Raw genomic sequence first — 19,610 nt, 5'->3', positions numbered from 1 at the left:
AAGACAAACAGGAGGAAATACTGACAAGGAAACAAGGAAAAATATAAGTAGGCTTTTGGTAGGAATGTGACTGGCTGTGATTGCTTAATTAAAGTTTGGATCATTCGGGTGTTTTTCTTTTTCAATGAGTACTTTATAAGTGTTTCTCATTATTTCAGCCCGACAGCCAAGCCAAACCTGTTTGTTAACTTGGTTTTGAAAGGTTACTTCCAGCTACCAACATTTGCCACGGTCCCCTGTGCTACAATGCGGAAGTGGTTGTACCTATCGCGATAACTCACCACCATCGCGTGACGTTTCTAACGAATGCGCGTGTCTGATGAATATGCGCGTCACCGACGTGGCGAAGGCGGTGCTTTTCCATCCCGTAGATTACAAGTGTCACAGGCGGGCTTTCATTACAGTTTTTGAAATATCCCTCTAAATAGGGTACTTTTAGTGCCGTTGCAGCTCATATACTTATATGAATCATCATAACCGACTATTGTAAAGATATTTAAAGTGTGAGACGAGGGTCTGCACCCCCCTCAAACACAGAGGCCATCATGAAGCTGACGGACAATGTGCTACGGAGCTTCAGGGTGGCTAAGGTTTTCCGAGAAAATTCAGACAAAATCAACTGTTTTGACTTCAGTTCAAACGGAGAAACGATAATTTCCAGCAGTGACGATGACTCCCTCGTCTTATACGACTGCCAAGAGGGAAAGTAAGAACTTAATTTCGCTCTACTGTTTTTGTCGCAACATTAGCGCTACTTGCTATGCTAGCTAGCATGCCATCTCCCCTGCGTCTGGCTCGATTATTGTTGTAGCAGCGCCGAGGCCTGCTGCATTGCAGGGGCCGCGGTCTTGCGTTAATACTCAAGCCGCAATTATATGCAGTGTACGATAACTGCATGTAGTTTGAAAATCCCGGCAACGTTAATTCACTCGGTGTTTAGTTTTCATCAATAGTCAGTGATCTGTTTGCATCACGTTAATTAGATGTCGACTATAAGCTGTTGAAACCAGGTTGGAGCCAGTGGTCTTTCTGATTTAACGTTAGTAATGCTGCAAGAGTAGCTACGCATCTATGGCTGCTTAAATTATAGAGCAGGGACCATAAGTAATTCGTGTTGCGATGGATTAAATACAATGCTAACTCTCCCTCTTTTCTCTCTCACAAAATCTAATTTATTGCAGACCCAAGCGGACACTTTACAGTAAAAAGTATGGAGTGGATCTGATCAGGTACACACATGCAGCTAACACAGTGGTCTACAGTTCCAACAAAATCGATGGTATGTTGATGCACAAATACTTCTATGTAGTTTTTGTACGGCAACATAGCATGAATGAGTTTCGGTTTGTGTCCAAGATGATATTATTGGTGTATAACCTTTACTATTCAGACTGTACAGACATTGTCCAGTGGTTACTGTATACAGGATGTTCCTAAAGACACTCCACACCCCTGCAGACCGCTACCGGGACGGCACACTGCTCACTTTGGTCTGAGGTAGTTGTTTGTACAGTTTGAGGGTCTGTGATTCTGCCCCATACAGGAGCTAACTGTACAAGTGACTGCCTTGCCCAAGGTTGAGTCTGCTCATCTGACCTGCCTGTAGTCAACTTTAGGCTTGGACACCGGCTTAGTTTTTGCTGCTGCAGGGCATGTTTGATGTACAACTCTAAATAATTTTCTCCTCACCTCAATTCTCTTGGTTTGATTCTTGAAGACACTATCCGGTACCTGTCCCTCCATGACAACAAGTACATCCGATACTTCCCTGGGCATAACAAAAGGTGAGGACTGGACTTCTGATGGATTGTGTTCCTGTTCCTACATTATAGTGGAAGTTGCTTTGTTCTCACTTTTTCTTGTTTTTTTTTTTGTTTGTTTTTTTGACTAGAGTGACATCTCTCTCCATGTCTCCTGTGGATGACACGTTTATCTCCGGCTCAGTAGATAAAACTATAAGACTGTGGGATCTGCGGTCGCCCAACTGCCAGGCAAGTCTCCTCTGTGCCTTTTCTTGTCCTCTGGTAGACAGCCATCGGTGTTGCACAGATATGTAATTTATGATGTGACATTCTGAAATGGGGGATATAGCATTGACCTCTTGTCGCACTTTGTCATTTTGTCACTCTTAGGGTCTGATGCATCTGCAGGGGAAGCCAGTGTGCTCCTTTGATCCTGAGGGTCTTATTTTTGCTGCTGGGATAAATTCAGAGATGGTTAAACTTTATGACCTACGATCTTTTGACAAGGTAAGAGGTGTTTGTGTGTGAGAGAGAGAGAGAGAGAGAGAGAGAGAGGGGCAAAAGGAAGGAGTGTGAGGCAAATTAGTGGTGGATGGTTACAAGTAGAAGTATATTGTTTTAATTCAATAGAAGGAGCAAAACTGTCATGATCCTTCTTGTCCGCAGGGTCCCTTCGCAACCTTCAAGCTCCAGTATGATCGCACTTGCGAGTGGACAGGACTCAAGTTCAGCAATGACGGGAAACTCATTCTTGTTTCTACTAATGGCGGAGCCCTTCGCCTCTTAGATGCTTTCAAGGGGGCTGTGCTACATTCCTTTGGGGTAAGAGGTCGCTCACCTTCATAGCAACATTTAAAAGCTCGACAGACAGGGGAAACATTTGTTACTTGAAGCAAAAACACAAGGACACACTTCTAAATCACAATGTTGGGACAGTCCTCAGTGGAAAGCACTGTTGTCATTACTAATGAACACAGAATTATGCTTATGGTCTTTGTTGTCCTTTTACCCATAGGGCTACAACAACAGCAAAGGTGTAACACTGGAGGCATCGTTCACCCCTGATTCTCAGTTTGTTATGATTGGTAAGTTAAAGCTTTGACCTTCTCTTTAGTTTTTGTTTCAAAAGTTGGAAATACTTCCTCTTATGATGTAAAAGCTATTTACATCCTAAGAACTAGTGTTGTCACAACACGACAACTTCGACTTTGTGACAAAGTACCAAGTATCGATGGATTCTGAATGATTCCACAGCCATACATAGACAAACACATATGCAGGAATCAGCTGAACTACAAAAATTGATTCAGGAAACCTAGGGACAGCACACAGTCTGTAAAAAAGTTTCTGTGCTAATTATGTAGCTTTCATGAGGCCAAACAATATGATATGAAATGTTTTGATAGAAGAATCAGTTCTCAGAAATGCCTTACAGCCATTGAACCATTTCTCAAGAATGTACCATTTTATCATTTTTTGTTATTTTTAGATATTTTTTTGTACTTGTTTTGAAAATCTGAAACATGTGAAACACTGTTATTCACAGAAGAACCTTCTAATCTCAAGTGGTTGTTTCTGTTTGTCTATCTAATATTACAGGCTCTGAGGATGGAAAGATCCATGTGTGGAATGCAGAGAGTGGCATGAAGGTGGCTTTACTAGACGGGAAGCACACTGGGCCTGTTACTTGTCTGCAGTTCAACCCCAAGTTCATGACATTTGCAAGTGCCTGCTCCAACATGGTGAGCCGGCAGTGTACACTACAAGGCTTGGGAATTGCTAAGATTTTATCAACGTGTATTGCATAACTATTGCTTCCTGAAGCTGCACTAGACAGTTTTGCATGTTTGCGGTCCCAAACAGCAGCAAGAAGTAACTGTTTTTGAGGAGTAATGTAACGTGATGTCAGTAAACTGTGCCCTTCTCTGACCTAAATTTCTTCTTTTTAGTGGCTGGAGTAAAACATTAACTGGTGTTATTATTAGCTGTTCATACCATACTGTTTTGTTGCTGTGTTACTCGCAGACAGCCTTGACTTTTGACACAAACTATACACACATCATATAACTGTGAGACTGTGATGTGACATAGTGAGTTCAGGGGAGCAGAGAGTTTATTCAGTTCTCCACGGCATGGGAATAGTTTCCTTGTAGTTGGAGCATGTAGCGTTTTCCTAGTATGTCCTTTTAACTGAAGTGAAGCCACACTTTAGCTCACAACGTCATGTCACAACCTTATCACAACCTCACTCATGCACAGCAGATGGTGTAAAAATGGAGAGTAGGACAGTTTGATATTGTTTTAAAAATTTTATCCATTTTAATCCAAGACAAAAAATGATCCAAGACAAAAAAATGGTAGTCGATAACAGGAATCCTTCAGGCAAACGTATTCTGATCCAGTTGGTTCTAGAAATATTGGAACCAGTTCTTCAATCCTATGACCTGACCACACACACAAGCAAATACACAATGGCTCTAATCAGACTTAAAATCTTAAATGTTTTCTTGTCTTCAGGCATTCTGGCTCCCCACCATTGATGACTGAGTGAAAAGCGAAGAGGAGGCTACTGTTGAAGGCCGAAGGCAAAGCAAAGACCCAGCAGGGACCAGCAGGGGTCAGCACACCCAGCTCTGTGATTTTCATGAATTTACATGAAGTGTGGTAAATCAACTCAATTGTAAATAAGTCGTTTCCAGAAATAGATTGCTTCTCTATTCTCTTCTTTTATACTTGTATTTAACATTAAATGCTTTCTTTGTATGATGCTGGTTTTGTCGACTTTATTCTTCTGCCATGTGTATTGATTTGTGTGCAGGCTTATTATTGCCAAGTGTTCCTTGAATCTTATTTTAACTGAATGAGGCTGCCTCTAAGGGATAGACTGTTGCACAAATTATTTGTCAAATTCAATGACAGGTTATTTTTATTGATGAAACAATACAAAATTTTCAGACATGACATTCTGGTGTGAAAGGTTTTACATGTTATTGCCTTTAGTAACAAGTTGGGGAAGTCAATATAATAAGCTTTATTTGTATAGCACTTTTCTAAAAATAATTTACAAAGTTCATTACAGCCAAGCAGAACAATAATAAAAACAGCAGGGGGAAAAGAACAACAGCAACAATATAAGAACAGTTGCAGAAGTCAGAACAATAAAAACAGAATATAATAATGGTAACGAGAAGGAAATATAAGGCAGGTGCAGAAGTAAGGGCAATATAATATTTAAAAAAAAAATCAAAAGGCAAGTTTATAAAAACTTCTTTAAAAGAGACGATGATACAGGTTTATATAGTGGCAGATCATTTCACTATTTAGGGGCTCTGATTGCAAAAGCCCAGTCTCCCTTTGACCTCAGTCTGGATTTGGGGATCTGGGGTTTCATATCATTCAAAGCCTCATCACAAGCACAGCCATCTACCATTCTGGCATGGCAAGCCTGGAATGTGTGGGTCTGAGTTCGAGAGAAAGCTCACAGCAAGGCCAAGATTTTGTCATTGTTAGCATGAATGACACCTAACGATGTTTCCAGCCCTGGTCGCAGGTGTGATGTGTGCAGTAAACAGAGGTGTGAGATCAACAGCGTTGAATAGGTTGGATAAACTTGCTCTGAATCAGAAGGCTACACTTAATCTGCTTTGATCTACTTTTGAATAAGATAAAACAACTGCATGCATGTCCTTCATTGTTGGCATGTGCCAGGAAAATGCCGCTCACCCAAAGTCATTGTGACTGTTGTGTGACAGATATTCTGCCACAGTGTTATTACACTAAATGTTAACTGTTGTTACAGAAAGAAACAATTCAACAGCATTTTTTTTTAAATCAGAAGATGAATACAGAACATGAGTAGGAGGCTCAATATAACAGTGCAGTAGGTTGGATGCCTGAAAACCCCCAGGATTAAAAAGTACCAAAAAGTACACTTTAAGCCATAGCTGAAGACATTACATTTGACTCAATTGTTACTGGGTGTGGGGCTCAGAGGTTGGTAGTTAGGTTAACAGGTCAGTCTCCCCAGTAGTCCTGGTGGGGTGGAGTTTGGTAGGCCAATACCCAAGGCTGGACAGTCAGTGGCAGCTAAATTTGGGAGAGAGGTGATCAGGTTCCCTCTCTGTGTGCACATGATACTGCCCTAGTTACATGAGCGATGTCCCTTCTCACACTGTCACACTCTCTCAAAGAGCCCAGACTCACTCAGCGATCCTCTCTCTAGCATTCAGATCGGTGCTTAGTCATATAAGCTCTTCGTTTTCACGACAGTTTGTTTATTGTAGAATCTTTTGGTTGGACCCCATCTCTCTTGACTGGACTGAATATCTGGGCCTGGTGCTGCGGAACTTCAGCCCTATCTAGGACCCCCCTCTCCGTTTCTTGACCCCCCTGGTAGAGCGCCTGGCGGGAGGAACAGACTGCTGACCCGCCATGTTTCTGGTACTAGTGGTGACGCCAGAACTGAGGGAGTTCCTGGCCAGGGCAAGAGGTGGAGCAGTGCGCCTCATCAAGGTGCGCATCCAAGACGGTGAGTGACCCAGGACGGTGCAGCTGTTAGGATGGGGACCAGGAGGGCCTGAGTGGGATAGGATTTAAAACATGATCATCAATGATATTAGCTCTCTGTGTCAAAGTGTGTTTAACAGTACTTAATGATGTTTGATCTCTGGTTGTTCATTCACTTGATAAAGTGCATGGTAGTGAAGTCACTATGGATTGCAATGTAACTAAGAAAAAACAGCTTGCACAATCTATTGGGCAACTGTCCTCAGCTTGTCATATGACAAATTCACATTCAATAAATAGATGGGATTATGTGGGTTCAAAAACACTAGGTTGCATCCTCTAAAACAAATCATACACTGTAAGATCCAGCAGTCAAAATAAAGTTCCATCCCATCATCATACCTGTCAACTGAATACTCCCATGTCTAACACTAAAGACTAGATGGCTTACATCTTGGGAAAGAAAAGTCACGACTCGGAATGGGGCAGCTGTTGTTCAGCTGTGTGAAAACAGACATTCAGTGGGTCATGTGCCAGCTGAGGCAGCTGAGTAAAATGGTCAATGAGGCAATAGGTTTCTAGGCACCAGGGCTTTAGGGGAAGGCTAAAATGTTCATGAGATGTTTACATCCTGTTTTGGTGTCTGACTGATGACATGCTGAGACGGGACAGATGCTGGAACTTTTTGGGGGCTATCCGTAGGAGTTTGGCATTAGTATCTGGGTTATTTATGTCAACAGACAGAGAAGCATGGGGCTACAGCGACAGACTGTCTCAAAGCAAAGGGCGTCAGGTCTGCTTTACTTCCTAGCTCAAGTCCTTTGAGCTTTCTGGGGAGTGTTGCTAGGCTATTTGGAACGGCATGTGACTTGACGTGGTTGCATGCTGCTGCCCAGTGACACACATGTTCATGCCAGCGTCAAAAGAGAAACAAGATCATTCGACCCTATTTCATCACTTCTTGTGATACACTGGATCAGTATGACACTTGTTTTTCTCTCACCCCACTGGCGTCTGAGCATGTGCTGAGAAGAGCCTCCCTGATACCTGAATCATTGGTAGCTGATGTTGCTGAAGTCGAAGTTTTAAACTTCAGGGGAAAAAGACAAAACACAACAACTTGTGTGTTTGTCATTTATACATACAGTATATTACTACACATGAAGCCATGAAGACAGGGACTAAGAGAGAATGGCTGATGGAAAGTATGTGTCTGTGCAAAGAGATGGAATGTGTTGCGGCTCAGAATAGCAACTGCCCCGAGAGATGGTCAGGAAATCCCCCTGCACCCCACAAGGACATCAGACTTTAGGTTTCTGTGTACGTTTTTTGTATTTCACCATGCTCAGCTGATTACATTTTGATTTTGTTGTTCAGCTCCACAAGGATTGTCAATACCACTGAGAGAGTTAACCTAGTGCTGTCAAGGACAACACTTTGATGGATGTCTTTCACAACTTAACCCGTTAATATTTTTAACCCAGTGGTTGGTCTTTGCCGCCTTTCACCATAGCTGAGAGCAAAGATTGAGACATCATGAATTCTTAATTGACGCGTTGAGACTGATCTAAGCTAAGTGCTGCCACTTAGCTGGTGAAAGATGAGACTCAGATGACAGTTGAACAACGTAAAGAAAAAGAGATGAGGATGATATCACTAAGTGCATTTTTTTTTCTGACAACATAGACCAGATTGTGTTTGTGTCTGTCAGCATATGTACAATATGTAAGTCTGTAAGAGTAGTGTGTGCAAGTGTATGTATGAGTTATGATATTACACTGAACAATCTAAAAGCCCTATTCCTTTTTAACGTTTTTGAATAATCCAGCAAGTATAGTTTTACAACAACAGCAACAGATTACAGTTGCCCTTTGTAATCAGATTACTGTAATCCTTGCACATGTAATCCATTACACCCCAAATATGTCTGTATTTACAGAGTCAAATGACACATAATGTATGTCAACAAGTTGTGCAAAGGGAGTCTTACATATAGGGGGTAAGGTATGTGATGAGTAGTGGTCTGATTTTCAGAGCAGCTGGTGCTTGGGGCCTACAGAGAGCCGGAAAAGAGCTGGGACCAGGACTATGATCACTTCCTGCTTCCTCTGCTGGATGACCAGGAACCCTGCTACATCCTGTACCGCCTCGACTCCCAGAATGCACAGGGCTATGAGTGGATCTTCATCTCATGGTCTCCTGACCAGTCTCCAGTATGACGTGCCATATCTCATTCATAGCATATACATATACATATACATATACATATACATATACATATACATATACATATACACACATCTTCTCTCAACTCCCTCTGTTGCCCGCAGGTGAGACAAAAGATGCTGTATGCTGCCACCCGCGCCACAGTGAAGAAAGAGTTTGGCGGTGGCCATGTGAAGGACGAGATGTTTGGCACAGTTGAGGTCAGAACTAATAAAATGAATTCTGGTTTACTCATCAAAATAGCTTTGGGCTCATGTGTATTATGTCATTCATTGTGATGCGATGACAGATTTTCTATTTTGTAGTGATGACTGGTTTTGAGAGCTGCTCCTGTAAAAGGCTTCTTGTTTTGCTTCCAACCCTAGGAGGACATCTGTCTGCTAGGCTACCAGCGTCATGTGTCATCCTGCTCAGGTCCTGCCCCGCTCACATTAGCTGAGCAGGAGCTCCAGCGGATCAAAATCACAGAGGTGAGAGGTCAACATGCCTTCTGCAGTGTTGTCATCATTGCACATAGCTTTGTATGTGGACTAGTTCCTATCTACCTAATGTGCCAGTGTCTGTTTGCTGTTTCTTGCAATTAACTTTTTTTCCTTGCAATTAACTCTTTTTGTTGTGGCTGCTTTTTCCAGGGAATGGTTAAACAGGTGAGTTGATACACGCATGATTGCGCTTCATTGAATATTAACACGTGTGTGTATATTTCTTTGTGAACTCAGAGAATTCAGATGGTGAACATGGAGATACAGGGAAAAAAGAGAACCTCCATGATGGGTGTAATAAGTGATAATGTTTGTAAATACATTGGCATTACTGTAGCTGTATATAAAACTACAGGTTCACCCTCCCATAAAACACTTTCTGGCTTGTCCTCAGAGGCTTGAAGTGACAGTGGAGCCATGTGTGTGTGCTTGCTGCCCCCCACAGGTAAAGACAGAGATCAGCGTGGAAAGTAAGCACCAGACACTTCAGGGCCTTGCTTTCCCTCTTCAGGAGACAGCCAAAAGGGCCTTACAACAACTTGCCCAAAAGCGCATCAACTACATACAACTGGTGAGCCAAACGAGTGGATATAGAGGCATATTAAACCTCTAATATTTCTGTCTAGAGAGATGTTTTGAATGCGTTTTTTTGCGTCTCAGAGGTTGGACGTAGTGAAGGAGACAATTGAGCTGGTCCACTCCAACCCAACAGAGACTCGAGACTTGCCCCGCAGAGTTCCCACAGACACACCCAGATACCACTTCTTCCTCTACAAACACTCCCACGAAGGAGACTACCTGGAATCTGTTGGTATGTCATTGATCGTTAATCCTCCTCCTTACACGTCTCTCTGTGCCGTTCCACGACTTTAAACAGGATAACCTCGCATTTTGGAGAATGTAGTTTGAAGCAAAGTTTGGACTGCAGATACTGAGAGATGATTGAGGTTTAAGAAGCTGAGGTTAATTGTATCCTCTTTCATCTACGTCAACAGAAAATGTGTATTTCTTACAAGTGGGTAAGAATTTCACCATTATTTCTTCCTCTCTTCCCCTCTCTATCTGTAGTGTTCATATACTCCATGCCGGGGTACAGCTGTAGCATCAAGGAGCGGATGCTGTACTCCAGCTGCAAGAGCCGACTACTCGAAGAAGTGGAGAAAGATTACCATTTGGAGGTTGCTAAAAAGGTAATAGACAGACAGACAGATAGATGGATAGACAGATAATACTAATAAACTTTATTTATATAGCACCCTTCATACATAAAATGCAGCTCAAAGTGCTTAGAGGAAAAGACAACACATAGACAGACAGACAGACAGACAGACAGACAGACAGACAGACAGAGAGATCGATAGATAGATAGATAGATAGATAGATAGATAGATAGATAGATAGATAGATAGTTATCTAGAGTTATACTAAATGTTAGTGTTATGTCTGTTCAACAGTCTTGTGGATTTCAGGGCCTTTCCTGAATGTGAGGTCCTACAGATTCACTATTTTGTACGCCTGCATGTTTACTCCCATTCCCTGTGTCTGTACGCAGTTGGAGATCGACAACGGAGATGAACTGACGGAGGAATTCCTTTACGACGAGGTCCATCCCAAGCAGCACGCCCACAAACAGGCCTTCGCTAAGCCCCGCGGCCCGGCAGGAAAAAGGGGACACAAGCGCCTTATTAAGGGGACGGGGGAGAGCAGACAGGAAAGCTAGAGGCGGACAGAGATTTCTCCTCGTCATGGCCGCCACGTCCCGTTCCACAGTCCTCCCGGTTTTACCAGACCCACTGACACCCTGTCAGGCCCCGAGGAAGGAATATGAGCGCATAAACAGATTTCTTTTGTCATATGTATACTGACCACCCCAACACTTGTGATATATACTGTATATATATCAAATGTTTTTTCATGAAAATCTAATGGATAAATTATCGTCTTCAATCTGTCTCTGTTGGTCAGTTTGTAACAGACTCCCACCCCACAGACAAATAAATATAAACAAAAATATAAACAGGTTTAGGAAAATAATGATAAAAAAGGCTTATTGACGACTTCCTAGACTTAGAAATGAGTCGGGACAAAACCCAGACAGATTGCCCTGCTAATGTGAAGCTAATCTCTCTGGTTCTTCTATTCTCATGAGTTGCTGTAACAATATAGACCTGCTGTTTACAATATAGACCTCGACTGAAACATTCATGCATTATACAAACGTTTCAGTCCTCATGTGCTGTTCATGTCCAGCCTCCAATAAGAGTTTTTGTATCAACCATGTTTATAAGAAGAAACAATATGAAAGGAAATTCCAAATAAAATCTTGTTTATACAGTGTTGCTTGACTTCCGTCTGAGTGCAGAACTGCATATAATTATATTTTCATTCTTAAACAGCATACAGTAATAATGGTACACAGATTGAGAGTTAGACATTTGACTGATGACAGATGGAAACTTCATGACTGGCCAGTTAGCTAGGGGTCGAATGCATGTAAGACTTACTTCCTTGTACATCTCTGTAATTAGCCTCTTAGTTAATGCACACAAGATTTAACTAAGAGGCGTTAGCGATCGGCTATAATCAGGTAAACACAGGGTAAGAACAATGTCACCCAAAATAATTAGTTCTCCTATCACAAAGGTTTTGTTGAATTAGACCCACGTCTCCAGGAGGTTCAACAGCAGATTCAGGCCTCCCAGACTATTCCTGTCTACAACCCCTTCTTGTAATTGCTCAAGTGCGCTCTCAGCACTTGAAAGACTGCATTGTACTACCTTAACTGTATACAGTAGAAAATATTAGGTACACCAGGAGCTGTGGGCAATGTATGACTGTGCAATCCTGCAGCCACAGCTATGCTATCATATGATAAATTCAGACTCTTTGGGTCCCAACCGGCATCCGCTCTTTTCAGACAGAGACGCTGGCAGCTCTTTTTCAGCTGCTTCTCAAGTTACCTCAGCTACTAGATCAGTGTTTGTACTGTAAACGTCTTCCCTTCATAAGCCTCATCTACTGTGTCTGCCACATGGCTCCACAAAGTAAACAGCTCACTAGGTGTTGGACCACAAAACCAGGTCAGGTTTTCGGCAAGTATTAACTGTCTCTGGGGGATTTGTAATTTGTCGGCCTACATCTACTCGTATTTACCAATCCTTATCCTCCTGTAGCCGCCCTGCTGTAAGTTGTACCTACTCAGGAGTAATTCTTTTCTGACCTGTTCTACTTTGAACAAAGCCCAGCTGATGCATATGGTTCTCTCTCATAGCATGTAAAGAACTGATTTCTGTTGCCATGCATGTCAATACTTGGTTGTACCACCAAGGGTATCAAACCCTGGGAGATAGTAGCTTTGCATTGGAACAGGATATATGCAAGTGCTGCTATATCTGAACACCGAGGATGTGAGGCTTCACCTACTTGTTGAGGTGTTCGGGCGATAGCACTAGATAGCAGGTTAAATAAATAAAATGCTGTGAACTGAAAACTGGAACTGGGCTGGTTTGCTCTGTTTGCTGAGGCCGAGCCTGGCCTGAGGAGAAAGCAGATGGCAACCCTGTAAACTGATTATCAAGATGAAAGATGGGAAATGCACCATTGCTGCAATTTACCAGAGGGTTCAGACCATTAAATAAGGATCACAAACTCGTGGATAATTGGCAGAGGGCCCATTCATATTCTTTTAAGTTGCCCAGTCAGAAAATGAACTAGCTGATAACAAACATTCTTTAGTGTCATGGCTGCCTCAGCATTTGGTTCCAATGTCAGTAAAGTATGACTCATTAATGAGGAAAATTCAGTGATGAAATCTAAGAACAAGTTGAGTCAAATGTTGTTGCTCGATCTGTCACAACGTCAAGCCTTTCACAAACAAATGTGAACGTGACGATCAGCAGGCTCTGAGATGGCTGTCACAACAACTATGATGTTGTAGTTTCATGTGCTCTTTTGATTCCCATCTTCTACACGTGTGTGAGATAGCTTAGAAAAAACTATTGTTAAAATAAACATTTTGTAAGCTTTAGCCCTGGTTAAGCTGCCCCGCAAAATTTTAGTAGATCAGGGTCAAAATCCTGCATCAGCAACTATTATTTACCCTGATCTTGAAGCCATACTAACCTTACTTTGCAATCAAAATAAGACAAGAGGTAAGACAAATACCTACAAGCTGGAGGACCCAGGAAACCCAAAAGGCTTATGTGGAGGCACGCACCAAGCAGATTCCCTAGAAAAGAAACATGAGTAGGAATGAATTTTAGAATGTCCAGGAAATAGGATTTAAAGTATAACTATAAACTTTAAATGAATACGCACTGACATTAGTGTCATATTTTGTGGGTAGGACTAAGTGTCAAGGATGTTTAACCAAACATTAAGCTGTGTTATAGGCCTGTGTAAAACCGAACTATAACCCCATATAAAAGACGGTGTTAACTAGACTGGATCCAAAAGTGAGCAAAATAGCCATATTTTGGTTGGCCTAACAGTAGAGTTACCTCATTTTCTGTTTATTTTCACACTAACAACCTGTTTTCTCGAGCGTAATTAGTTCAACAAACCTCCGAGAAAAATCTTGTAGTGTTTTTCCACCCTGAGGGAAATCTATATTACTGGAAATAGCCTGTGTGCATTCCTATTATCTTTAATGGTGAGGCGGTGAATTCCCAGAATGTAGGCTCGGCCAGAGCCGCCCGGGTGGGCGGAGACAAACCCTGCAATTATTCTTGGAAAGCGGATAGGGGGAAGCTGCAGCGCGATTCCTGGGAGCCTCGGTTCAGCGAAGGCAGGAGCTGGGACACGGGCTGGAGATTAGCCTCAACCTGTGCAAAACACTGTCTGAAAACTAACACAGACTGTTTACTACCGACGATTTCTTTGATTAAAACAGACCTTTTCTCACCTGAACCTTTTTTCTCTCCGAGTTGTTATCAGACCGACAACAAGCGGCGGTTGAACAGGAGTCGGTGCGGCTGGTGTGACGTCAGAGCCGCTGGTGTTCTGAAGAGTTCTCAGAATAGAATTCTAGGAAATGGTGAATTTTAAAAGCCAAGCCTTACACTGTGTCCTTCACACATTAGGATCCCATTCTGGAGGCAACACACTCCATACTGCTGCTACATTTTTTCATATTCATAGTGTTGATTTTTTTCCTCCCATTTACTGCTATATCTGTAGGTAATTCAGTATTATTACAATCGAGTAGACCAGACCCTATTTGGGCACGCACCGCACTCTTCGTGTCTTTACACCGCTTATAATATTCAAATTAAACCGATGTAAAGATTTTTTTCTTGTAGCGGTGTTTTCGTTTGATCGCGTATATATTTCATTTGGGATTTTTTTTCTTTGCTGGAACAAATAGTAACTGGATTTAACCTACAGGACAACAGCATGATTCTTTGTGTTCAAGGGTGAGTTGACATTCTTTTGTTCCCCCTGTTTTCCCTTTTGTTCAAAACATATTAGGGGTTAAGTATATATGTAAAATTAGTGTATCAAATTAAAGTTATTTTTTAAGTCGTTCAGTGAAGAGCAGGCTATACGGTCTCACAAATGTAAGGCTGAGATCAATAGTCCATACTTTGAGGATCGTCAATTCAAAATGTAGCCTATTATAAATATATATATATGAAAATAAAACAGCCTTTAACATAAACTTGTCAATATACTGAATATTAATACGATTTGTCAGGTTTTTGGTTGTGTAGAAGATACGGGTCCCGACACGACAGTGAATTGAATCGAGTGAACTTGAAAATGTTTCCATTATATCTCTATCATGGCCTACTTTTACTGAACCTCTCTTTACACAAGGAGTCAAAAGTTTGGCACCTGTTAATAAGAATCCAAAATAATCCAAATTATGATTATCATTATGAATATATTTAGTAATGCACACTGGACTAAAAACGATACTCGGTGTTGATTCCTTAACTCCATAAGTAAAAAGGTCTTCTACGACCTTTTTTGTTTTTGTTTTTGTTATTTATCCCAATTAAATCACAACTATCCCCTTATTTCCAGTCCTAGAGCCCTTCTGCCCACTGGCCCATCCACTGAAGCCCCACTGGGCATGCGGGCAGGAACAGTATCTCCACCCCACTGCCTTGAAAGCACCCCTTCGCTATGGGACCCCACAAAGGACCTGCGAGCAATTGCCAGCAACTTCTGCTACCTAGAAAATTCAGGTAAAATATATATATAAGTGTTTTGCATTTACACCTGCTGAGCTGTAATAACAGAGCCGATCAGTCAGTGAACCTAACAAATGAGCAACCTTTCCCTGGCATTGTGTTTGTCATATTTTATTTTCTGCAATAACAGCTTTAATAAAACGACTTAATTGTCAACTGTTAAATACATATTAGAAATTACATATCAAGCAACATATAGTACAATACAGTGAAAAGAACAATATTGAATGTTCAGAGTAAATAATAGTCTGGGATCTGTGTGTGCAGGATGGTACTGGGGAGCTATAACAGCAGCTCAGGCCCACGCTGCTCTTCAAGAGGCGTCCGAAGGGGCTTTCTTGGTGCGGGACAGCAGCCACCCTCTGTACATGCTGACCCTCTCGGTCAGGACGGCGCGAGGTCCCACCAGTATACGGATCCAATACAGCGGCGCCCAATTTCTGCTGGACTCCAGCTCCCCGGCCCGACCCAGCCTCTTGTCTTTCCCCAATGTGCCCAGCCTGGTGCAGCACTACATGGGGCCGGGGAGGAAAGTAGAGGAGGGGAAGGTGGAGGAGGCCCCTTCCAAACCCTCTCAGCAGACGGTCCAGGAGACCTCTGTGGTACTAAAACTAAAGAGGGCCGTGTACAAACCGCAAGGCTTCCCTTCCCTACAGCACCTCACTCGCCTCGTCATTAACCGGCACTCTGACTGCCCCGACCAGCTACCACTCCCCAGGCCTCTGCTGCGCTTCTTACAGGACTACCCCTTCAAGGTATGAGATGTCCCCCGCGGCCCGCTAAGTCTCAGCTGACCTGAAGGAAAAAAAACTGTCAAACAGGTCCATGGTGCCCATAAATGACACTGCTGCTCCAGCTGCGAGAGGCCAGTCACAGAGACACTGGACACAAGGTCGTGTTTTTGGTGAACAAGAGATGCACAAAGACTGATGTGTCTGGTTTTGGACTTGATTTGTGAAGGACTGGGTCGTCACACAGCCTCGAAAAAGATGAATTTGCGAGCAAACCTCGGTACTGTAATCTATACTTATTTTATGACGGATGTGGAAATTGTCCACATCTACCTTAGCCTCATCGGTTCTGGATGTACATACTCTATACTGCTCCTGAGCAGTGAACTGTTTTCAGTGAGACGTATTTTCACCATTTTATTTTTGTCACAGTAAGCATCTGACTTTTTTCTACCTTTTAAATCTGTACATTTTTCTATTAAAAGAACCTACTGGAGTCGAATTGCTGTCTTTAATGTCTTTTTGTCTCGTAATGGTTAAAATGCCATTATTACTCACAGGGCAATGAGAAATATCATCATCATCATCATTATTAATATTATTATGATTAAAGAGGACATGACGACCATTCTTGTGACACTTGTTACGAAATATTTGCGCCTGCAATCACCTTTGGAACACAAAGACTTGGCGGCCTTTGAGCTCTAAGTAAGTGAGAAGCAGACAGTGTGACAAAGTGAAAGCCAAATTGTATGTGTTTTTGCTTAACAATGCGCACAGCCTGCGTCTGAGTCAGCGAGTGGATAGGCGGAGGGGAGGACCATTCATCAGCGGATTCGTAGAACTACTGAATGCTTTCTGGGAGGGTGAGATTCTGAGAGGGAGGCTTCTAAGAAAAGCCTCGGTAATTACCTTCAGCCTTGAGAACGCTTTTTTTTTTTTTTTTCTATCTCTCACACATTTATACAATGATACAGGGCACAATCATAAATGTTGCCAGATAAAAAAAAAAATCCACTAGCAACACGAATGTGATGTAAGCTTCTTTGAATTTCGCAGACCAATGAGTGCGAACGTGTGCTTGGCGGCTCGGTGGGGGCAGAGGAGCTGAGGCTGTGGCCACCTGGCCAAAAGCCAGTGTAATAGGATCTCACAGTTTCTCAATCCAGATCCTTCTCGTGTTCCGTGGTTCACTTCTCTGTCCCAAGGATGCAGAATCGCGGCCTGAGAAACAAAGGACAAATCGGTGCGGTGTGTTCAGTGGCATGATTTATTGACCGCTATAGGGCTAGAGTGAAGTGTGTGTGTGTGTGTGTGTGTGTGTGTGTAGAGAGTGAATCTGGACGTGTGACACAAAGAAACCAGCAAGTTTGGCCTGAGCTCAACTGTATGATGTCATCTCTTCATCTCTTGTTTTATCAGTGCAGCCTGTTACTCAAGTGAATGCAAATTGACAGTGATGGACCTAAAAAAAAAATCACACCAGGTCAAATGATGACTCGATGACTAAATGATAAATTAATGATGAATTAATGATAACCTAATGATGAATTAACGATGACTGGGCGGCAGACGTGACACCGACCTGCCAGTGACGTCGTGTTGCGTCTCTACATAATGCAGCTCCTCCACATGCGCCTCCACCCACCGCTGGATGAGTGGGGGGTGTCTGGGGTCAACCTCCAAGTAAACACGACTGTTGGTAACGGGAAGAGAACACACGGAACGGATTAACATCTCATTAATTCATGGATTATCAAAATTACAGTGAGATGGAAGCGGTGGCACATGCCTGGAACTGAATTAACTGGAAGTCCCTCTAGAAGCTTAACTCATTAAACGAGGCAACATGATACATGTGTTTTTTAGCACATGCCTTTCTTGTGACAAGCTGCAGCTTTTAGGAATTAAACCCAGGTGGGGAGTGTGTGTATGTGTATGTGTGTGTGTGTGTGTGGGTGTGGGTGGGGGGGCAGTCCTTTACCCATGGTTTGATAGAATCTGTGGAGCCAGAGTCAAAATCTGTTTGATCACTCTCAGGCCATCCTTGCCTCCGTCTAGTGCAGCGTGGTCTTCAAACCTGCGAGTTCAAAGAGTTCCCATACTCAAATACATCTTTAGTCTCACGTATACATTTACATTTTCAAGGAACTGAGGACCCCTAATGGATTTCCTAGCTGATGCAAATTCATTTTAGAAATTTTATGCATTTGTAAAGGTTTGATTTAGTCTCTGACCATGAAATATTTCCCATGAGTGGGAACACACCAACTGTCAATTACATTAAAACAAACGTAAAAAAAATTGGTACGTACAAAGTTTTGGCAGCACAGTGTCAAGATGATTCAGTTATAATCGACAGGGGATGGATGTGTATTTGTCGAGCAGTTTTTCACCTCAGAATTTCAGGCTCCAGTGATGTCATATCCTCTGAGAACAGGTACGGAGGGTTGCTGACCAGCGTTGAGACTGGGCTGCACAGGCTCACAACAGCATCTGCATCTTAAATGTAAATTGCAAATTATAGTCATCGATGTGTTACAGTGTGTTATTTAATAATATTGCACTGCTATCATTTGCCTTACCTTTAATGACATCTATATGATGAACCTGTAGTCTGTCATGAAGCCCTAAACTGTAGAGTAAAATCCATCATCACACTGTATGCATACATGCCCCACTTTCCTCTATATCAATTTAGTTCATCTGATGTCTCTCATCACTATAAAACTAATAAACAAAATAAAACTAAGTCAATAAGAGCACTTAGAACTTTTTTCATGCTATATGATTTGATTACCGGAATGCGTTCTCTCTCGTTAGATCCACTGCATCCTGGCTTTGATCCAAGGCAACTGCTTTGAGCTGAGAGAGACAAATATTAGCTGCTGTTTGGCAAAGCTCTGGAAAAGGCCATTTGGACACTTCAGAAGCACAGCTAGCTCGGTATAATATATATATATATATATATATATATATATATATATATGTTATAGTGTTTACAGAATCTGCAAATTTGTAATTGTCCCATACTTGATGTATCTCTGTTCTCCTGTTCTTTATGAAAAAAAAAAAAAAAAAAGAGCAATGCCATTAGTCTGTCTTTATTGCTGTTAGCAGGTTTGGGGTCAATTCTTGAATGAACTCAGCAATTCCAACTGAGGAATTGGAATCGGAATTTGAAAAAAAAAAAAAAAACCTACAGGAGACAGAACTGGAATTGAATTGGAATTTCAGGAAGTTGAATTTAATTCAATGAAATTCTGTGAAATTCCATGTTTTAGTTTTAGTTTTAGTTTTTTCTTACCACATATCTGAGATTACACATAGTGTTATCAATACTGAATGTCATAAAATGTTAAAGGTATGTTTCAGATGGGACTTGATGCATAACATGTAATTGTAATACATACATTATGATTGAATGTATTTAATTTGTTTAACTGTCTTTTATTTGATTCATAATGTTTGATTTATAATGTTTAGCAAGTCAAGACAACCTCTCTTAGAAGTGGAATTTCACAGAATTTAATGGAATTCAATTCTTGGCATTCCAATTCAATTCCAATTCTGTTTCCTTAGAGGTGGTTAACATTCCAATTCCAATTGGAATTGGAATTTTACCATGCATTCCCAATTCAATTCATGAATGGCCCCAACCCTGGCTGTTAGCATTACAAAGTTATGAATTCTAACCATTTTACAGTCTGTTGACATTGGAGACAG

General features: G+C 41.9%; 4 protein-coding genes across 4 annotated transcripts; 3 read left to right on the top strand and 1 right to left on the bottom strand.

Annotated features, from left to right (window-relative positions):
* Positions 1-345: 345 nt before the first annotated feature.
* LOC139653486 (WD repeat-containing protein 82) lies at positions 346-4,505 on the top strand. The gene is made up of 9 exons (XM_071530330.1): positions 346-706; positions 1,182-1,279; positions 1,718-1,784; positions 1,892-1,991; positions 2,133-2,249; positions 2,409-2,564; positions 2,758-2,827; positions 3,342-3,484; positions 4,260-4,505. Exons 1-9 carry the CDS (start codon positions 546-548, stop codon positions 4,287-4,289), a joined length of 942 nt encoding a protein of 313 aa, XP_071386431.1. The 5' UTR covers positions 346-545; the 3' UTR covers positions 4,290-4,505.
* Positions 4,506-6,173: 1,668 nt separating this feature from the next.
* Positions 6,174-10,942, top strand: LOC139653485 (twinfilin-2). The gene is made up of 8 exons (XM_071530329.1): positions 6,174-6,270; positions 8,283-8,461; positions 8,579-8,674; positions 8,840-8,944; positions 9,402-9,527; positions 9,617-9,767; positions 10,025-10,146; positions 10,509-10,942. The coding sequence occupies exons 1-8, from the start codon at positions 6,174-6,176 to the stop codon at positions 10,674-10,676; spliced, it is 1,044 nt and encodes a 347-aa protein (XP_071386430.1). The 3' UTR covers positions 10,677-10,942.
* Positions 10,943-13,759: 2,817 nt separating this feature from the next.
* On the top strand, positions 13,760-16,386 carry LOC139653487 (cytokine-inducible SH2-containing protein-like). Its single transcript, XM_071530331.1, has 3 exons — positions 13,760-14,370; positions 14,984-15,147; positions 15,421-16,386. The coding sequence occupies exons 1-3, from the start codon at positions 14,351-14,353 to the stop codon at positions 15,912-15,914; spliced, it is 678 nt and encodes a 225-aa protein (XP_071386432.1). The 5' UTR covers positions 13,760-14,350; the 3' UTR covers positions 15,915-16,386.
* A 70-nt stretch (positions 16,387-16,456) lies between these two features.
* Positions 16,457-18,509, bottom strand: LOC139653488 (MTRF1L release factor glutamine methyltransferase-like). Its single transcript, XM_071530333.1, has 5 exons — positions 18,470-18,509; positions 18,281-18,386; positions 17,869-17,964; positions 17,470-17,580; positions 16,457-17,108 (listed from the first exon to the last, which is right to left on the bottom strand). Exons 2-5 carry the CDS (start codon positions 18,307-18,309, stop codon positions 17,075-17,077), a joined length of 270 nt encoding a protein of 89 aa, XP_071386434.1. The 5' UTR covers positions 18,310-18,386; positions 18,470-18,509; the 3' UTR covers positions 16,457-17,074.
* Positions 18,510-19,610: the final 1,101 nt, after the last annotated feature.

Source organism: Centroberyx affinis, unplaced genomic scaffold, assembly GCF_046629955.1.
Source record: "Centroberyx affinis isolate AG114_WGS23_722 - 3 ecotype Tasmania unplaced genomic scaffold, CSIRO-AGI_Caff_v1 ptg001915l_1, whole genome shotgun sequence".
NCBI lineage: Eukaryota > Metazoa > Chordata > Actinopteri > Beryciformes > Berycidae > Centroberyx > Centroberyx affinis.
The sequence above is the reverse complement of the archived record's forward strand: the minus strand, read 5'-3'. Positions and strand labels throughout refer to the sequence as shown.

Excerpts from the sequence above, each read along its gene's own strand:
- LOC139653486 (XM_071530330.1), top strand. The coding sequence starts at position 546 with ATGAAGCTGACGGACAATGTGCTACGGAGCTTCAGGGTGGCTAAGGTT. Across the intron at positions 707-1,181 it reads TACGACTGCCAAGAGGGAAA|ACCCAAGCGGACACTTTACA; the intron begins GTAAGAACTTAA and ends AATTTATTGCAG. Across the intron at positions 2,565-2,757 it reads CTGTGCTACATTCCTTTGGG|GGCTACAACAACAGCAAAGG; the intron begins GTAAGAGGTCGC and ends TTTTACCCATAG.
- LOC139653485 (XM_071530329.1), top strand. The coding sequence starts at position 6,174 with ATGTTTCTGGTACTAGTGGTGACGCCAGAACTGAGGGAGTTCCTGGCC. Across the intron at positions 9,528-9,616 it reads GCATCAACTACATACAACTG|AGGTTGGACGTAGTGAAGGA; the intron begins GTGAGCCAAACG and ends TTTGCGTCTCAG. Across the intron at positions 9,768-10,024 it reads AGACTACCTGGAATCTGTTG|TGTTCATATACTCCATGCCG; the intron begins GTATGTCATTGA and ends CTCTATCTGTAG.
- LOC139653487 (XM_071530331.1), top strand. The coding sequence starts at position 14,351 with ATGATTCTTTGTGTTCAAGG. Across the intron at positions 14,371-14,983 it reads ATGATTCTTTGTGTTCAAGG|TCCTAGAGCCCTTCTGCCCA; the intron begins GTGAGTTGACAT and ends CCTTATTTCCAG. Across the intron at positions 15,148-15,420 it reads CTGCTACCTAGAAAATTCAG|GATGGTACTGGGGAGCTATA; the intron begins GTAAAATATATA and ends CTGTGTGTGCAG.
- LOC139653488 (XM_071530333.1), bottom strand. The coding sequence starts at position 18,309 with ATGACATCACTGGAGCCTGAAATTCTGAG. Across the intron at positions 17,581-17,868 it reads CAGATTCTATCAAACCATGG|TCGTGTTTACTTGGAGGTTG; the intron begins GTAAAGGACTGC and ends CGTTACCAACAG. Across the intron at positions 17,109-17,469 it reads CAACACGACGTCACTGGCAG|GCCGCGATTCTGCATCCTTG; the intron begins GTCGGTGTCACG and ends TTTGTTTCTCAG.